Source organism: Micropterus salmoides, unplaced genomic scaffold, assembly GCF_014851395.1.
Source record: "Micropterus salmoides isolate LMB-PRFRI ecotype aquatic unplaced genomic scaffold, ASM1485139v1 Ms_hic_scaffold_11, whole genome shotgun sequence".
Taxonomy (NCBI): domain Eukaryota; kingdom Metazoa; phylum Chordata; class Actinopteri; order Centrarchiformes; family Centrarchidae; genus Micropterus; species Micropterus salmoides.
In genome coordinates this window covers 34,387,942-34,404,652 of record NW_024040152.1, presented here as the reverse complement: position 1 = coordinate 34,404,652, position 16,711 = coordinate 34,387,942, and the positions used below count along the sequence as shown (strand labels likewise).

Here is a 16,711-nt window from a genome sequence, read left to right as displayed (position 1 = left end):
AACGGCTAACGGACGCCTCAGACTGAACAAACTTGGTTGGTTACAGTCACGGGCTGATATTATAGTTCAGTGTTTAGTTCTTGCTAGATTTTCAAAAATCGTTTGAAGGCATCTTATGTGACAGGAAGAGATCGTTCAAGCCATTTCGAACAGCATTCGATGCCTCGCTGTCCTGTTGGACACCTTCTGAGACAGCTGTTTAGCCCATTTTGAACACAGCCTATGAGCTCTTTAAGATAAGATAGTGCCTGACCATTAAGAGCTTTGTAGGTAAGAAGAATGATTTTAAATTCTATTAAGCCAATGCAGAGAAGCTAAAACAGGAGAAATGTGATCTCTTTTCCTGGTTCCTGTCAGAACACGTGCTGCAGCATTCTGGATCAGCTGAAGAGTCTTAACGGACTTTTTCGAGCAGCCTGATAATAAGGAATTGCAGTAATCCAGCCTAGAAGTAACAAATGCATGGACTAGTGTTTCTGCATCATTTTTAGACAGGATGTTCCTGAAATTTGCCTTGAAATTTGCTTAATGTGAGACTTAAACGACATGTCCTGATCAAAGATAACTCCAAGATTCCTCACAGTGGTGCTGGAGGCCAGGGCGATGCCATCCAGGGAAACTATATCTTTAGATAATGCGTCACGGAGGTGCTTATGCCCCAGAACAAGTTTTATTTGAGTTTAACATTAGAAAATTACAGGTCATCCAGGTTTTAACATCCTGAAGGCACATTTGAAGTTTAGCTAACTGATTAGTTTCATCTGGCTTGATCGATGGATATAACTGAGTATCATCTGCATAACTATGAAAGTTTATGGAGTGTTTAAATATGATCTGAAAGTCTGACACAAGAAATGCTGCCAAAATTAGCAGTGCAACATAAATCAGTGGAAGACTAATCAGGCTGAAGAATCTTTTAGAGGCTAGAAATGTCTGATTTTATTTAAGGCCTGATGTGAGCGTTTACATTTGGGCAGGTAGTAAAGATGTTTTATGCTCCTGTATTTGAAGCTGAGTCTGTGTTTGTTTTCAGGTGGCTGAAGTTTGAGGAGGACGTAGAAGACGGCGGTGAGCGCTGGAGTAAACCGTATGTGGCCACGCTGTCGCTTCACAGTCTGTTTGAGCTGCGTTCCTGCATCCTGAACGGCACCGTGATGCTCGACATGAGGGCCAGCACCATCGAGGACATCGCAGGTCAGTACGTCAACAGACGCGGCCGTCACTGTGCTGATGTTGAGTTAATCTTCTGAAGAGCTGTCCATCCTTTTCGCTGAAGCTACAGAACCTCAGCTACGTTCGTAAGCTGTGTCACTACCACTGACTGGACCATCCCTTCATGAATACACCATGATTTCTGACTTGCACGATCACTTTATCAAACAAACAGTTGTATTAAGATTCAGGAATGATGTTGAGGAAAAGTGTTTTGCAATAACGAAACTGGAATCATTTGTCATTTTATTTCATGATTGTATATGTAGCAAATTATTTTGGTCAGATTTGGAATATTTCTTTAAGACATTGACTGGTTCAGAGACATGATATTCTTTTATGATAAGATTGATGTAAAAGACTATATATTTTGAAACGTCTTTATCTTAAATGAAAAATATTTCATTCACAAATACATACGTGGCCTGTACTATGAAGCGAGGTAACTGGCTTATCCAGGTAACTTCAGGTGTAACTTTGACGTTGGGTGTAACTTCCTGATTAACCCGTACTACGAAAGGTGGATACCGACTGGTGTTTGACGATGCCAGTACCAAACCAGTACCCTTAAAGTGAGTCCTCAATGTCCAAGACCGAGACAAGACCGTGTGCAAATGCGGTTGAATCCGAGACGAGACAAAGACCATCAAAAAGTGGTCTTAAGACCGGTCTTGAGTACTAAAACCCTACTACACACCCCATCTGTACTCAGTGTTTATGATGAAAAGTAGGCTATTAATACACACCACTTGATAAAATATGTTTAGGTTTCATCCTGCAGCTAAAACTACATTATTCTTAACACTACAGCATGACGTTCAGACAGCGAGCCCTGCAGCCTCGGTTATTTTAGGGAGGAGATCTTAATTAAATAACGGCCAGTTTCTGAGATTGATAATTGAATTATCAAGTGTTTTCACATAGGCTTTTTAGATTGACTATTTTAAGTGACCAAAAAACACAGAGCCAGGGTGGGGGTTAACAAACCAAGTAATACATTCCTAGATGAAAGTGGCAAATTTTACAGTCATTTATGCAAATTTATCGTCATTGGTTTTTATTGTTTTTCAAAGTTTGGCTGAATGGAACAATTTTAAATTAAAGAAACCCAAGGACTGAGCCTTGGGGAACTCCAGAGTGAAAACTGTGAGCTGTGTTGAAATGTCCTGTCTCCTCATTTTTAAATATCAGGATAGTCAGTCCCGTTAAACTTGTCTTATGTTGTTTTTGTCAGACGACTTCATGATCTTAAACTAGATATTAAATCACATGTCAGGGCGGTAGAGCTGCTTTTACTCACGGAGTGAGACACATTTAGTCATCTGCTTAATAATGATGTATGATAAGTCAAAGAGGACCAAGTATTGATCCTTGGGGAACTCCACACGTCATGTTTGTCTGCTCCTGGAGATTATACTTGAACCACGTAACTATGACAAGCCGTCTCAGTACACGTAACATGTCTGCTAACCTCATGTTGTCCTTCCTCACATGCAGACATGGTGATTGACAGCATGGTGGCGTCGGGCCAGCTGGAGGAGGGTGTTCGGGAGAAAGTGAGGGAGGCCATGTTGCGGCGTCACCACCATCAGAGCGAGAAGAAGCTGAGCAACCGAATCCCGCTGGTTCGATCCTTCGCTGACATAGGCAAGAAACACTCCGAGCCACACTTACTGGAACGCAACGGTGAGACCACGGCGCTCTCATCATTCTGAAAGTCACACTTCTGCAAATTGGTAGGAAGGTCTTATTCTTCAGTTCCCAGGATGAGATTCTCCAAGTGAATTAATCTTTCCAGTGAATCACAGATGTTATCCAGGAGCAGAAAGAGAAACATTTGACAGATTTCTGACATATCGTGACCTCTGAACTATCAGGTTCTACTGAAGATGACAGAAAGCATTTCAGACGTACTTAACAATTCACACTCTTTATATTTGCACTCTTTCCTACTTCGTACTGCATCTGCTGCACAACAGTTTGCCTCTGGATGAATGAAGATATGTTAGGGTTGGGTATTGTTTCAATTTTAATGATTCAGATTCTACTTCTTGAATCTCGGTTCTGGTCCCTTCACCACAGGTCTTCTTAGCGCTCGGTGACCTTCCTCCTCTTCCTCCTCGCTCCTCTTGCCCTTCATGTCTCTAAAGTGAAAGGAGTCTCTGTCCTAGAGCGGCGTCTCTGGGACTCGTCTCATCTGTTGCCATCATTGGTTTCCCTTCAGTATAAAAGCTGAACGTAGGCTCACCTGTCTTTAGTACCTGATGCGTTGCTACTGTTGGCGTTAGCTAGATCTGGGAGAGCGCGACACATTGAACACGGTGAAGCGTTCCTCCAGATTCACGCCGTGTTGAAGGAAACGCTTCGTCACGTTGGAGCTGCTTCCTCCCTCGCACCAAACCTCCTGACTGCAGCTGGTGCAGTTTGTTAGTGAAGCTAAGCCAAACTTTGGAGCCAATAAGCATGCAGCAAACTTGATGTGCCCAGATCTAAAAGTGATTGTAATTGGCTGTGGGGATGTAAACACTAGTTCACGCCGGTTCAGCACCAATGCAACAGCGCGATGCAATATTTGCTACAAAAGATAATTGCTGCCAAGAACGGCGACATGACAAACCCGGTGAAGCCCTTGACTGTGCGTGGAATAAACTTAAGAGCAGAAAGTTGCTCCGTCTTTGACTGCAACAAGACCGTCATCGTCTCAACACCCTACTGCCAAAACATATGTAATGAATAAACAATGAAATGACATCACAAAAACTAAACAGAGGAATAAAAACAACAAAAACACAATATAGGCCTATGTTACATTGGAAATATGTCTTGCTTTTTGACAAGCAGTAGAATTTTTCAAAGGAACAATTATTAAAATAACAATATTAATGATGATAATGTGATAATTGAGTTACTTTATACAAACAACAACGAATTCGTTCAGGTATCAATATTGAAAATCTTTGAACGATACCCAGCACCCAGCAGTTCCTACACGGAACTGGTTCTCGATACCCAACCCTGTCTAATCTGTCACCTTTTTACCGAAGTTCTCTACAAGTTGAAACATGTTTCAAAATGTTCACTGTTCAATGAGTCCACTCTAAACGTTCTACATCCCTACGTTCTTTATCTGAGACTCAGTAGCTGTCATCTTTAAAGTAGTCACAGTAGCTTGAATTATTTATTGCAGCTCATCATACGTTATCATGATGAGCTGGTTAGCATGGTAGCTAACGGTAAAGGTAAACTTTCCAACGAGATAAAAAAAAAGTATTCTCAGAGTAGCAGAAATCATGTGACATGAAACAAAATGTTCATGTGAGATCATGTGAATAACTGATTTTTGACAAATTACAGAAAGATAATTCTCAGGTCACGATATTGTGCATATTTCTGTGAAACCTAGTAACAGGTTTTTGACAGTTTCCTGTGATAAATATTCTATAATTAAATATTTTCCTGTTTAAGCAAAGCGTCTCGTCTTGTTGTGAAGAACTTCATCCGTCCTGATTGGTTGCGGTAACAGAGTGACAGGACGACGGGTCTCCTGATTGGTGCATGGCATCGTGTCTGCACGGTTGTGTTTCTGTAGACTGACGTGTGATGGGGGTGTGTCTTGTGTTCGCCGACGCTGGTGAATAGTTTGGTTGTTTCTAAATGGAGCTGCTGCTGCTGCACGAGTGTTTCAGATTAAGTCCACTAAAGAGCAACTGTAGCATGATTCTCACTGGGGCTGATCGATATGACTGTATATATCGATAATGAGAGATTAAATAACGTATTTTTATTTTTATTATTTGTCATATCGCACAGCCCTGTTACTCACCTGTATGCAGCGTGATCAGTGTGAACAGTTTATTTATAATATCTTTTAATATTTACTGGGAAGTCGGAAGCCGTTTTTTGTCCTCAGCAGCAGTTTCCTGGTGGTCAGGTCTAACCTGAACTGACCTGCTGAGTCTCAAAGCTAATAACCAGCAAATACCATGTGACGAGTCTGCTTTTTAATACCCAGACTCATAAATCCTGTTTGTGAGCGAGTGAGGAATGTTTTCATTCTGCTGCCGTGTTGAAACCTGCAGAGAGCAGACATGAATCCATCTGATGGGGAGACGTGTGAAATGGCAGTTAATGCTTCAGAGTCTTGTTTCAGCGACCGGCCTGCAGGTTTTTCTGAGGAAACAGTAGTTTAAAAGACATTGCAACTATAAATGACACAACTTTTTATTAATGTGATCACAAGGAAGGCCATCGCTCAGAGGACACATGTATACTAATGAAGAGCCAGCAGCCAGTTAACGATAGGAGGCAGTAACCAAAGACACTGAAGGACCTGTTAGACGTTTTATATCCAAGAAAGAAAACCAAGCAAAACTTCATTTATAAATCTCAATTAAAGTTGATCTATTGTAGTGCATTTCCAGTGCAATATTGTAGTTCTGTGACTCCTTTATGGTAGCTTAGCATGATTCAAAGTCAAAAAGAATACTGGCCTTTCATGCAGTCCTTCATTTCCCAAAAGCCCACTCTCCCTGAAGCGCGTTTACCAGGCTGCTGTTGGCCCGAAAAAAGAAACCACGTGCCGTGTTGTTGGCCGACATATTAAACAACTTCTGACTGGTGTCGTCATGCGCTGAGCGGTTGGCAGGAGGATGGGACTGTGCTAATTACCCTATATAGAAAATCTACAGGATTAAAAAAAATATTTTTATTATGCCTTTAACCAGGAAAAAAAACCTATATTGAGACGAATAATCTCTTTTCCAGCAAAATTAGCAGCAAAAGGTTGCAGACATTAACGGGAATAATTAGTGAGTTACAAGGTCATAAAATATCACCACAAGTAATAAAACAACAAGTATAATCCGAAAAATCTATCATAACATCTAGAGCCAGAATTGCCAGCCTCCATGTCATTGAAGATTCAGGACATTTTTGCAGCTGATTCCAAGCAGAGGGTGCCGCATACTTAAACGCCCCTTTTCCCAAAACCCCAACAGTATGTAGAGAGCAGAATAAACTGTTAAACCAGGTCCAGGAACTGGAGGAAATCTGTAGTTTCTGCTCAAAGTGATTTCTTTTAAGTATGTTTACCTCTTTATTTGAAGCTTTGGCCATGTTTTAAGATGAACATCCGACACTGAAACATTATAGATAGGACAGAAAGTACGGAAAAGCATAATGGGTCTCCTTCAATTCTAAGAAAAGCAACAGTAACATCATAAATACTAGGGGTGTGGAAAATAATAGACTTTTAAATGCATGGCGATACGGACTTGGATGATTCTGCATCGAATCACAAATGGCAATAATCGATTATCTAGAGGTTAATTGATAACGTAATGTTGATGGAGCGCTTAGCTAGTGTCCTCTGCTCATTCTTCAAATGACGGCTACGTGACAGGCGGCAGTAGATGGCGGTGAAAGCAGAGGAACATATGAGCGCTACGTTTCAGTCTGGCTGTAAATGTTCACAGCGTGTCTGTCTTATTAATTATAAAGTCTGTCTGTTACCGCCTTTTGGAAAACAACAAACATCTCCTCAGACTGCGGTCTGGAAGCTGAGCAGGATGTTATTTGGCTGCTGTAAAGTTTGTTTGCAGTCATTCATCCACATATCGAGTACACAATGAACCCAATGCTGTTACTCAAGGCCCACGGTGCTCAATACAAGATCACTATACGAGATCAGGAACAAATACATTAAGGTGGAGTGAACGTGGTTTGGCTGGAGCGTAAAGTTCAACACCCATCTGACTCTATAGTAATAACAGCAGCCTCAGAAATAAAAATAGCTGCAGCAGAGGTCAGTAATAATGTTATATTAGCTACATTTATATGAAGTAACATTAAATAGCTGCATTTCATTACTACCTACTTGTTTGGATTTTTACAAATACTTTAAAAGTACCAAGTAGTCACACAGTGAGAAAAATCTTTATCCTGTTCGTTTTACAATCGCATCGTAGCCTCATAATCGTAATCGGGTACCTAGAAATCCCCACCCTTGAGGTGATGCATCGAGGAATCGAATCGTGAGACCGGTGAAGACGCACACCCCTAGTAAATACATTGTGTTCTAAAATGTTCTAAAGCAACTATTAAGAAAAGAAATTAAATTGCAGCTGAAGCTAATCAAAAACAGGAGAAACACACAGCAGCACAGTGCTCCACACAGATGTAAAATAATATTAGTATGTTTGTGGTAATAAAAGTTATGATGATAATAATAATTATGATCAGCTGACTTGTATTTATAAGACAGAATGACAATATATCGACCAGACTGTGATCAATCAGTCGGATCAATAAGTGAATCATTAGATGGATCGTCTGTCAGCATCCTCACTTTGCACGCTGACTTTTAAAACCAGCATGAGCTTCGTTCAGTCGTCGTCCCGCTGATGTTTCTGTCCCTTCACCTCCTTCCTCTTCTGCTCCTCCTCCTCCAGGGGAGGGTCTGTCCTCCTCTTCTCGCTCCACCCTCCGTCGCTTCTCGGCCACCTCCTGTGACGACTCCACTCTGTCCCGTCGCTTCTCCGTGATGTTCGGGCAGCTCCTCCCAAGCCCCGCCTCCTCGCCCGAGGCCACCCCCACCCAGGCCCGCCACGGGCGCCACCTCTCTGTACCGTGCCCGCCCAGCCCCGCCCCCTCCGACCTGTCAGGCCACACCTCCTTCGACACGCCACGTCGCTGCTCTGCTCCGGGGGGGCTGTGGGGAGGAGCAGGGATCCCCGAGGTGGTGATTCACCCCCCTGAAGAGGAGGTGTTCAGGATGGAGGACAGACAGGACAACATCTCCCACCAGGACCTGCTGTTCCCTCACAGTGACGCAGGCAAATACCCGTCAGCACGACTCTGCATGGTGTGGCTCCAGCACCCCCTAACCCCCCCCAGCTGCTCCAGAGGATCAGACTGGTTGTACTGGGCAGCTCCCAGCTCTGCTGTAGCTCTCAGTAAAGCCTCCCCGTTTATAACGACACAGGATCAAAAACTGTGAAACGACTGTGGACACCACGCTGTAGTGTTGTAAAATCTGCCTGCAGTTGTCCGTCCGTGCTGCTGCTGATTTCTTTACTAACCAAACTAGGACTGCACGATTTGGAGAAAGTCATAATGCAAACGGACAAAGTCGCTTCCCAAATCGACAGGACTTTAATGATCTGCCATTTTGTTACTCATGATGCATTTTACCTTCAGTGAGGCGACATCAGGGTGTCGACCAAAGGTGACTGGCTATCTTCTCTATTTTCATATCGTCTTATCATGGCTACTTAAGATCACTGCCCATGCAAGTCAGTGAAATGCCAGCATGGAAGAAACATCCTTATTAGCTTTAAGGGAAACCACAAGAAACATCTGTAAATGCACAGTGCAGTGTTACTTTGGTGCAGCACGCGTGGGAAATCGATAGCAGCTATGTACATTGTGCTAACCTCGACAGCCCAGCTGTGTTCTAATGTTAACAGAGCTATCCTTATTAGCGAGGCTCCTTGCATGCTTGCTTATAAATAATTTGAAGTTGGGACATTGACAGTGTTTAAGAAAATACACTGAACAAAACTATAAATGCAACACTTTTGTTTTTTCCCCCATTCATCATGAGCTGAACTCAAAGACTTTCTCTATGTACACAAAAGGACTATTTCTCTCAAATATTGTTCACAAATCTGTCTAAATCTGTGTTAGTGAGCACTTCTCCTTTGCCCAGATAAGGCTGGCCACAATAAAAGGCCACTCCAAAATGTGCAGTTCCATCACACAGCACGACGCCACAGATGTTGCAAGTTTTGAGGGAGCGTGCAGTTAGCATGCTGACTGCAGGAATGTCCACCAGAGCTGTTGCCCGTGAACTGAATGTTCATTTCTCTACCATAAGCCGTCTCCAAAGGCGTTTCAGAGAATTTGGCAGTACATCCAACCGGCCTCACCACCGCCAACCAGGTGTAACCACATCAGCCTAGGATCTCCACATCAAACATCTTCACCTCCAAGATTGTCAGAGACCAGCCACCCGGACAGCTGCTGCAACAATCGGTTTGCATAACCCAAGAATTTCTGCACAAACTGTCATGAACCGTCTCAGGGAAGCTCATCTGCATGCTCGTCGTCCTCATCGGGGTCTCGACCTGACTGCAACTTCGCACAGCCATAGAAGAGGAGTGGACCACAGGCCACAATCAACAACCTGATCAACTCTATTCGAAGGAGATGTGTTGCACTGGTGGCCACACCAGATACTGACTGGAGTCTGTTTCCCCCAATACAGTGAAACTGCACATTTTGGAGTGGCCTTTTATTGTGGCCAGTCTAAGGCCTTTTATTGTGGCCAGTCTAAGGCACACCTGTGCAATACCCATGCTGTCTGAGCGGCCTCTTGATATGCCACAGCTGTGAGGTGGATGGATTATCTCGGCAGAGGAGAAGTGCTCACTAACACAAATATTGTTCACAAATCTGTCAAAATCTGAATGAAATAGGCCTTTTGTGTACTTAGAGAAAGTCCAATCGCTGATATTCCCTTCAGTCGTCGATATGCGATCCAGTTGCCAGTCGGAACGAGCCTAATCATTTGCCTCCTCGTTACTGAGAATGTGAAGCAGACAGGTTTTTAAGAAGCTGACTTTAAAGTCTAAAAAGACGTTAAGCAGTCAGAGCGTGACGACGAAAAGATTAATCCAGAGAGATGGAAAATGTCGATTAGATGCTGAAATGACAAACAGACGTCATGATATTTAGACCCAGTGGTGCTTCTGATGCCTCGCAAATGGACTGTGATTTTTAAACTGGAGAAGCAGATGATTTCTGTTGTGAAAGCTGGTTTCTATCAGCTAAAGCTCTTTTTATCCTTCACTGATTTCGAGGGACATAGAGGCATTAATAGATCACTGTAATGCTTTAAATGCAGGTGTTAGCCAGGCCTCCCTCTCTCGAATACAACTGGTTCAAAATGCTGCCGCTCGTCTCCAAACTGGAACTTGTAAGCGAATTCTTGCCTCTCTTCACTGGCTCCCAGTTTGTTTTAGGATTTATATTTTTAGAGCCAGCTCCAGCCTGTATCGCTGATCTGTTGAAGCTGAATGCTCCATTAAGGCCTTGAAGGTCTACAGTTACTCCTTGTTGTCCCTAAAACACGGCTCATGAACAGCTGGGGTCAAGCTTTCTCTGTCACGGCCCCGAGAGTTGTAGAGTCTTAAAACTCACCTCCGCTCCTTGACTTTTAACCCAGTTTGAGAGTTGTGTGTTGCTGTTTTATGGTGGTATTTTATCATTTTTTCGTTGATTGATTCATGTCATTGTACAGCTCTTGGATCACCCTGGTTGTTTTTTAAATGTGCTTTACAAAGAAAATTGGATTGGATGAAATAAAAACTAAACGACTTGAAATGAGCAGAGTTGATCAACATCAAGTCCAGAGAAAAGAGCCCAAAAAGAGTTTCATGGAAGTTGAATAAGTTTGTTTTATAATGTGCTTAAGTCAGGAAAGCTTCTCGTTTGGACGTTTTAACAAACTGTATTCAGTGTAACATATACAGCGTGTGATTCTGTCAGTGGACTCGTTTCCACATTGAAAGACTGAAGACGTAAATCCTAAAGTCAGATAGAGTTGCAGCTGGAACGCAGAGTGACATTTGCACCGGGTTTGGATTTCCAGACTGTTGGACTGTAACAGGACACTGATGGGATGCTTTAACTGTGTGTGTGTGACAGTGACGGTATCACATGTCTCTTCTGCCTCGTGGATTTTCTTAAGTTGAGGTTCTTCGCACTCATGTGTTTTTAAATCGGCAGCTTCAGCTCAGAGTTTGGACAGTTTGAAGAACAGGAATCATTGTTTTAAAAAGACTCTTATGAAACTGATTATTATAAAACCACCTGTACCCGAGGCAGGCGTGTGGCATCCATACAGAAACTTTTATACATTTCAGTTATATTTATAATAAAAATATATAGCAGTGTCTCTTCACTTGGCCTGGTTCAGTTTAGAAGTCATTTACAGAAAGGTCTGAGGTTTCTCTGCTACAGATTTCCAGGCGTGAGTTTATTGAAAACGACAACAAAAGATGATTTACTTCAGGAGCACATGTGCTCCTAAATGGAAAAATTTAGGAGCACAGCAAAAAATGTTCAAGTAACACAGAATTTAACATACTATTTATTATATTTATTCTACATGTGTGCTCCTTCTCCTTGTGTGAAACCAGTAGAGGACAGGAAGTGAAGACCCTGGTATCTGGACGCATCAACCTTAAAAATTTGTCAACGCTTTTTAAAAATATTGAAACAGATCTTTTGAAAATTTGAGACATTGAAAACAGCTTTTACAACTCTGACCAGTCTTCACAAAAAACTTTACTGTGATTGGTGCCTGTGTAGTTTCTGAACCAGTGACTGATTCACGATCCACCAGCAGCAGCCAAACAACCCACACCTGATGGAAACAAGACTAGTGAGCAGCGTTACAGTAACTTTAGTACATCAGAACCAGGGGAACGTGTTGCTCTCTAGAAGGACATACTGGCTTACTGTGCAGTGGAAATCTGCATCTTTCCACTCTTTCAGAAACTAGTTTAAATGAGTGTATTTGTATTTATAAAATTTTAATATTAGATAAAAAGTTCAATTTTAATCTAATAGTATACTGTTAGAGTGTTAATTATATAATTTTGTGACTTTATGGAGTAGTACTACTATACTATACAGCTCACTAGTGTAATTAATTCCAGTTGAACAAAACAGGAGTTTGTTAATGCTGCTATCTCATCAACAGTCAGAACCATTCATGCAGTTCAACATTTGAAAGTTTACTGAAGCGCGTCAAACCTTTTTTATGTCCCGCCCCATCCAGGCTGTGATTGGTCAGTTGACCTGAAGTGAAATTAACGAGCACATCGATTTTATGAAAAGCTGAACACGTTTCAACAAAAGGCACCTGATGTACCTTATAGCCAGCAGCCAAACCGACAACCTCCTTATCTTCTCCCTGCTGTCTTCTGTCTCGCCGCTCCAGCCGCTGACTTCGCTTCTCTGTCTTTGTTTTTTAAACAAGCTGCTCAAGCGGGAACTGAGCGACCCCGCCCACTCTCTCGGTGCTCCAGTGACTGCTGGCTTTTTTCCCCGCCAGAGTTTCAACAACTGTCATATGACTGATACCAGCTTTGCGACGGGCCCTGCCCGCTACTCGGGGCGGGGCTGTTTTGAACGATTAAAGCCCCGGGTATACTTACTGGCGAGGACCAGCGTAGCGTTAATTCCTGGGGACGTGCTCAACCTACCCTGCTGGCTGCTAGAGAGGACGCAGGTTTAAGGCGCCCCCTGCTGGCTGCTAGAGAGGACGCAGGTTTAAGTCGCCCCCTGCTGGCTGCTAGAGAGGACGCAGGTTTAAGTCGCCCCCTGCTGGCTGCTAGAGAGGACGCAGGTTTAAGGCGCCCCCTGCTGTCTGCTAGAGAGGACGCAGGTTTAAGTCGCCCCCTGCTGGCTGCTAGAGAGGACGCAGGTTTAAGTCGCCCCCTGCTGGCTGCTGGAGAGGACGCAGGTTTAAGGCGCCCCCTGCTGGCTGCTAGAGAGGACGCAGGTTTAAGGCGCCCCCTGCTGGCTGCTGGAGAGGACGCAGGTTTAAGGCGCCCCCTGCTGGCTGCTGGAGAGGACGCAGGTTTAAGGCGCCCCCTGCTGGCTGCTGGAGAGGACGCAGGTTTAAGGCGCCCCCTGCTGGCTGCTAGAGAGGACGCAGGTTTAAGGCGCCCCCTGCTGGCTGCTGGAGAGGACGCAGGTTTAAGTTGCCCCCTGCTGGCTGCTGGAGAGGACGCAGGTTTAAGGCGCCCCCTGCTGGCTGCTAGAGAGGACGCAGGTTTAAGGCGCCCCTGCTGGCTGCTAGAGAGGACGCAGGTTTAAGTCTCCCCCTGCTGGCTGCTGGAGAGGACGCAGGTTTAAGTCGCCCCCTGCTGGCTGCTGGAGAGGACGCAGGTTTAAGTTGCCCCCTGCTGGCCGCTAGAGAGGACGCAGGTTTAAGTCGCCCCCTGCTGGCTGCTAGAGAGGACGCAGGTTTAAGTCGCCCCCTGCTGGCTGCTAGAGAGGACGCAGGTTTAAGTCGCCCCCTGCTGGCTGCTGGAGAGGACGCAGGTTTAAGGCGCCCCCTGCTGGCTGCTGGAGAGGACGCAGGTTTAAGGCGCCCCCTGCTGGCTGCTGGAGAGGACGCAGGTTTAAGGCGCCCCCTGCTGGCCGCTGGAGAGGACGCAGGTTTAAGGCGCCCCCTGCTGGCCGCTGGAGAGGACGCAGGTTTAAGGCGCCCCCTGCTGGCCGCTGGAGAGGACGCAGGTTTAAGGCGCCCCCTGCTGGCTACTGGAGAGGACGCAGGTTTAAGGCGCCCCCTGCTGGCTGCTGGAGAGGACGCAGGTTTAAGGCGCCCCCTGCTGGCTGCTAGAGAGGACGCAGGTTTAAGGCGCCCCCTGCTGGCTGCTAGAGAGGACGCAGGTTTAAGGCGCCCCCTGCTGGCTGCTAGAGAGGACGCAGGTTTAAGGCGCCCCCTGCTGGCTGCTAGAGAGGACGCAGGTTTAAGGCGCCCCCTGCTGGCTGCTAGAGAGGACGCAGGTTTAAGGCGCCCCCTGCTGGCTGCTAGAGAGGACGCAGGTTTAAGTCGCCCCCTGCTGGCTGCTGGAGAGGACGCAGGTTTAAGGCGTCACCTTTCAGACCTGGAGGTTTCCGCTTGGGTCGCTTGTTGTAGTGAAAGTTGTGATGTTGCTGGTGTGACGACTCTGTCTAAGGTGCATCACTTCAACCTGTTAACATGTGACGCGCACGCTCTGCTCAGGCTTGGGCCAAGATGTTTCCGGTTAAGTTCAAAATAAAGTTGTCATGTGGCAGAAGGTGGTTTTTTTGGTCCACCTGCAGGATTCAGTCAGAAACCAAAGCAGAACCTGATCCGCCACCAGCTCTTATTTCCTGCTGTCCAGTGTGGAAGTTGACCACTTCTTCTCTTTCTGCAGGTCTGCTGGCGTCCCCTCACTCGGCTCCAGGAAACCTCGACAACAATAAGAACGGCGAGAGTCGCATCAACGGCGGCAGCCGGGAAAACAGCACCGTGGACTTCAGCAAGGTAAAGACCCCCCCCCCCCCCCCCCCCCTGCTACTGGCTCATGTCTTCTGTTACAGGAAGTGTTCACCACAGGTCCAGGGAGGCTGGGTATCAGATCCATGAGTTCAGGTGTTGATATGAAGCTCTGGATCATACTGGACCAGGATCATTTCTCCGTCGCCACCATCACAATCTATCAGATAGTGTCACCATACTGGAATTTCTAACTTTGATAAAATACCTTGAAAAATTGACACAACATTGATTAGACTGACGAATTAAATTACGAAATGATCTAATGAACTTAGATATTCGCTCTCTTGTGTCCTTTGCCAGCATCTAATTGCACTAGCCAATCACAGCACAGTAGGGCAGGACTGAAAAATAAGCCGAAGCAAATAAGACTAGAAGACAGCTCTGTGAGTGAGAGGAGGCGGGTCTATGTGAGCGCATTTCCGTATCGATACTGCGGAAAATGAGTTTTAAAATATTCAGAATCAATATGTATTCAAACAAAATCAATATTTTTTACAACACTGCTAGCAGGACTTGCACTTTCTTACTTGGCCAAAGCGGAGGGCAAGTATTTTAATAATTGATTAATTGTTTAAATCACCTTTCAAGCCAAAATGATGTTTGATGGTTCCAGCTTCTCAAATGTGGGGTGTTTTACAGAATGGCTGTATGTAGACAGGGTTGGGAGGGTTACTTTAAAAATGTAATCTGGTACAATTGCTTGTTAAAAATTGTAATCAGTAACGTAATCCAAGTACCAGAAAATAAAAGTAATGTAACCTGATTACTTTTAGTTACTTTTGGATTACTGCAATGCCAAATGGGCAAATAAAGAGTATCAAAGATGTGTTGTCTGCTCAGGGGATTTTTAGAGGTGCATACATATTAGGCTATAAAATATCCCATGAAATCAAAATGTTTGGTTGTATTCTTTATGATTTAGTGTGTCATTTCCCAGAAAAGGGTTTTAAAATGTTGATGAATCCTCCTGCTCTGGGGGGCCTGGATTAATTTAGTGACCAATGAAAAGCTTTCTTTGTTTTTATGACGTGTTTCTGGAGCCGGGCCCCACTGATTACTGAAGGAAAACTCTACTCACTGATTTTGCAGAAACTGGATCCTATTTGATGGAAAATATTATCTGGTTTTCTCTCTGATGTTCCCGGCTGCTCTGCCTCAGCTCTGTGATGTACGAGTTCCCTTTTAAGCTTTACTTAACTTAATTTAGTAGGAGTGGTGATGGCGCATAGATAAGATGCTTGCCTTTGGTGTGGGTTCGATTCCCACTGTGAGACCGTCCACCATTGTGTCCCTGAGCAAGACATTTAACCCCTCGTTGCTCCAGAGGTGTGTGACCTCTGACATGTGTAGCAATTGTAAGTCGCTTTTGAGAAAAGCGTCAGCTAAATGAATAAATGTAAATGTACTTGTTGCTGTAGCAAGTCAGCTAACTGCTGCTAACTAGCAACTAAACTGCGCCCAGCGGCCTCGAAGTGAACCCGACATGAACAGGTCCAAACACAGCCTCGTTAGCTGACCGGGGTGACAAGAGCCAGTGGTCAAACTGTGATGAGTCTGCATGATGGGTAGGGGGCGTGGCGACAGATCGCCACTGTGTTTTTTCCGGAAACATGTAAACCGTAAATAGCACTGCATTTTCTGTTGGAAACTTTCTGCTTAAAGTAATCGGTTTATTTTCTCTACTGTAACGGAATACAGTGACTTTATTTTTGTATCCTGGTTACGTAACGCCGTAACGCCCTGTATGTAGACGGGTACCCCGTCCTCTCCAGTGTTTCCTGTCAGGCTTGGGCTTTTGGAGGATGGAAGTACACTTTCTTTTTTAATTCTTCTTCTCCATTTTTCTCTGCAGTGAAATTTGTAGCGTCCACTTCCTGTCAGAACGCCGTTGGACGCGTGTGTTGGTTGAACTACACGGCTGTGGTTCAAGCAGCTGCTTCCTCCATTTGGAAAATGTAAATTAGATGCTGAAAGGACAAACACAAAGTGGAAACTCAAATGTAAAATAGAAATAAAGAACGTGTCTAACTGTTTCGTGTGCACAGCCGATCAGTATGTTTATTTATTCATTTAGAATTGAAACAAAAGGGTCACTCACATTGGTCACAGAGAGCCAATAAACAAGCTGCGTTCAGTCACATGACTTTGAGTCTTGGTAGTTTTGTCAGTGTGACCCTGCAGCAGCCAATCAGAAGCTGTGTGTGTTTCTCAGCAGGACTGCAACTGTGTTTGTTTGCCGCCGGCCGCCGGCAGAAAGCCCGCTGTAAGTCTGCCACCCGCCGGCTGTCGACCAATCAGTGGCCTGTGTTGTGGCTCATCGTGGTGGAGCGCCGTGTTGATGTGCGTTTGGATTCTGTTGTCGTTTGTGTCGTTCAGTGAAGTCGGCGTGACTCT

General features: G+C 44.7%; 1 protein-coding gene across 3 annotated transcripts in view; it reads left to right on the top strand.

The window, feature by feature from the left end:
* Nucleotides 1-16,711, top strand: part of LOC119898168 (sodium bicarbonate cotransporter 3-like) — a 55,905-nt gene that overhangs the window by 12,088 nt on the left and 27,106 nt on the right. The window contains exons 5-8 of one of the 3 annotated variants that reach the window (XM_038712352.1): nt 1,034-1,194; nt 2,710-2,898; nt 7,662-8,045; nt 14,193-14,302. In XM_038712352.1, coding sequence (XP_038568280.1) covers nt 1,034-1,194; nt 2,710-2,898; nt 7,662-8,045; nt 14,193-14,302 — 844 coding nt within the window. The remainder of the gene's footprint in view (nt 1-1,033; nt 1,195-2,709; nt 2,899-7,661; nt 8,046-14,192; nt 14,303-16,711) is intronic. The other 2 variants (XM_038712351.1, XM_038712349.1) reach the window with 2 other exon arrangements.